The following is a 3,333-nucleotide window of genomic DNA, read 5'->3' as shown; positions in this document are numbered from 1 at the left end:
ATGGTGACAATACTGAGTTTTCAAATATAACCCTCACAGCTCATGGTTTTAGATTCCGCAATACTTATTTTCCTGTCGATCCATCCGATGTCTGAACTGTCATTTTTTCTAAACAATCGCAGGTTCGTCTATTTTTGTCTCCAACTGCTGAGGATAGTGTGGAGCCATCAACCCTAGCTTCTACCTTGTCCACCAGGACATTCTGGGACTTATCTGAAACCAGTGGGGGTTGAGCCACTGCCGAATATAGGGCACATCTAATACGAGAATTTTAAACTTCTCCTAGCTTGATAATTCTGATTTACTATTCAGAAGATTTTCACTTTCAGACATTTCAGTTGCCATTTTTTCTAGCACGTGGGTGACGTTATAGGCACGCAGTAGAGGGACATAACTCTTGCAAGTTATGACCAATATTTTATTTATTGAACTTGTCTTGTTTCGTTTTATGGATTTATGTATTTTGTATTACGGTTCTGATCGTTTGTACTTGGTATTTATTTTATTCCAGATTTTACCTTAAAACTATAGTTTCGATTTCCCTAACAGGTTCAAATCATAAATAAAACAGATTAAAATATTCCGTTTGATGTGAAACAAATGGTCATTCCAGATTTTATCAGAAACCTTTAGTTTCGTTTAACAAGTGGTATTTATGCAGTTGGGCACGATGCGGCATATTGGGCAATGCGGCAAAACTAACCCACCGCACACCATCCCCTTTAGAAATGATGTATAAGTTTTGGTATCTTAGACAAGTATGCACAACAATTTACAAAGTCAGTAAGTTACAAATCGAGCGTTATATCTAATAAAAAGGTTGATCTAAGCGAAAAAACTACCAAATAGAATGGTAATTATCAAACTTACCGAAAAAATTATTCCAGGCCGGGAGTTGTACATGTAAGTTAGAAAGGTTTCGTGTGCAAAATATGCCATAATGATGTTCATGATACACAGATGTTGAAAATATTCATGTTCTTGTTTTAATATTTTTTATTAAGAAATTCGGTTAAATTAGTATAAATACCAGCAATATTGTTCATAATTTCATAGCAGATTAGATAATACAATTATACTAATCATGTTGTCACTTCGATTACTCGTCGTTGTCGCTGCTCTCCTGGTTTTATTACAAGTTGTTGACTCTTCTCCCAATGGTCCGAGACGTCCTGACCGTAGACGTTTCCCCTTTAAATATCATGACAGGAGTAAGTATGTCTTTTTTATCACTCTAATATTGTCAGTAATGTCACTTAATGGACCATTGTTAAACTTAACATCAATGGTGGTTCATTGATTTGCTTTTTTCGATCTGGCTTACGAATCAAGAGTGTCTAGATCTAATTTGCTAAACTAATCTAAATTGATTATGGGCCTTTAACCTGTTTCTAAGATTTTCTTGTCTTTTAGATCTACCAAGCTATTGACTAATCTTCTATTTTAGTCTGTGATGATTATCATCTTCCTGATCACGCCCATTGGGTTATTACTGAAGACTGTGACAAGTATAATAGACCATTCAGGTGTGACGACAGTCACTATCTTCAAGTTACGACAGAATGTCACTATGGGAAATGGAAGTTGAGCTACGAGTGTATAGCTACAGGAAACAATACTGGAGGGGTAAGATAGAAATTTCTTTCTTGAATGATGTTTTACTTACTTTCTGATCTTGATAAGGCGAATGAAAACAGGCAATGTTATGATGAAGAAAATATAAAGATAATCTATGTACCATTTGCTTTGTAACATTAATATTTTATTTTATTTCAGAGTTCTCAAAGAGGCTCGGGCTAAACTTTGATGACCCACTGATAATAAAATATTAGTATAGTAATATAGATCTTGTGTTATTTTATTTGAGTCACAACAGTAAACCTACATGAAGGGGTTAAATTATAGTGACCTCTCAAGTTGCCAATAGATAAGTATGGTGTCCTTTGAAGTTTGATGTGGAGGATTATCGATACAGTAGATAAAGGAGAAATGATAAACAATAATTAGGAACTATAGTGTATCGCATTCGTGACTTATATTTTCTTCTGTATCTATGATACCGCTTGTACATCCAGTCAAACACCGTACCCCGTTCTTGAACAGTTTAAACATGTTATTCCGACGTGTCTTATTATAGCCTGGATAAAAACATATAAAAAATACAGTAGAGCCGTGTTTATCCAGTTGCAGATAATCCGGAAACCCCGACATCCGCACGCTTTTATCTGTATAGAATTTGATAGAAGCATTTTCTCGCAAAAGAGTTCCGTAAAGACACTTCCATTACGAAATGCACCTTTTGTTTTCAGCTAACATAGATGTTCAAAATCAAATTTCATCGGACACAAAAATGGTTCATCTAGGGTCAAAATTAGCCAAATTTTGTCTGTTTTAATCTTCGAGTAGGTCTGAATCAACCTTGTTCAGTCTAGCTTCACAGGTCTGGGTTAAGACTATTGTGGCTGCCAGCGGGTCAGGAGGAGTGGTACGATAATGCGCTATGGATATAGTTGAACAAGAATCTGGTTTTTTAAATGTTTATATAATTAAAAGCATAAAACATAAGATGAATGAAAAGTTGAATTATTATACATCTGATAACTGTAGAAGTAGAGCGTAGAGCGATTAACTTAAATATACAATATAAATATGGCTGTCAAAATAATGTATAAATCAATCAAAAGACTTACTACAAATGTCACAAATGTTGGATAACAAATGGAAACCATGGGAGTATAGGCTCATGTATAAAAAATGTCAAGGGGTACTTAGACTAATATGGTTCCCAAATGAATCCTAATCTAAAAATATATCTGATAAATAAATAACTGACAAACAATAATAAACTACTTGTTACATTCATAAAATAGCGGTTTACTTATGTCAACGCTAAGTAAATAAATAGTATAACGGGGACGTAACTCTTAATATGAAAAAAGTTAATTGTGGTCTGACAAATGAAAATACCGCGCGGATTTTAGGTGAATACCCGGTCTGCAAATTATACACACCAAATGACAAAATATGACATAATTATATAAATACCGTATTATTAGACATTCCAGGCCCCTTTTACAATATTGATACAACAAAGTCTGAGAACTAACTGAAAACTGATAAGTTCAAACTGATAAAAAATGTTAATTTGAGAATTCTACATTCTGCCATGATGGTTCATTTAAAAAATGGTTCTTTTTATGCATCAATTGTCACAATAAGAAACGAAAAGATAATATGATATACTAAATTTCAGGAATTAGCTTGTGTACTATTGTGAAAAAACGAAATAAGTTTAAAACGTTCAATAAATGCTAAAATGGCCATAACACACCA

General features: G+C 33.8%; 1 protein-coding gene across 1 annotated transcript; it reads left to right on the top strand.

Moving 5' to 3' along the window:
- Positions 1 to 1,084: 1,084 nt before the first annotated feature.
- Positions 1,085 to 1,800, top strand: LOTGIDRAFT_155272 (hypothetical protein; the record flags this gene model as incomplete). The annotated part of the gene is made up of 3 exons (XM_009066844.1): positions 1,085 to 1,211; positions 1,448 to 1,626; positions 1,777 to 1,800. 3 exons carry the CDS (start codon positions 1,085 to 1,087, stop codon positions 1,798 to 1,800), a joined length of 330 nt encoding a protein of 109 aa, XP_009065092.1.
- Positions 1,801 to 3,333: the final 1,533 nt, after the last annotated feature.

This window comes from Lottia gigantea, assembly GCF_000327385.1.
Source record: "Lottia gigantea unplaced genomic scaffold LOTGIsca_8, whole genome shotgun sequence".
NCBI lineage: Eukaryota > Metazoa > Mollusca > Gastropoda > Lottiidae > Lottia > Lottia gigantea.
The sequence above is the reverse complement of the archived record's forward strand: the minus strand, read 5'-3'. Positions and strand labels throughout refer to the sequence as shown.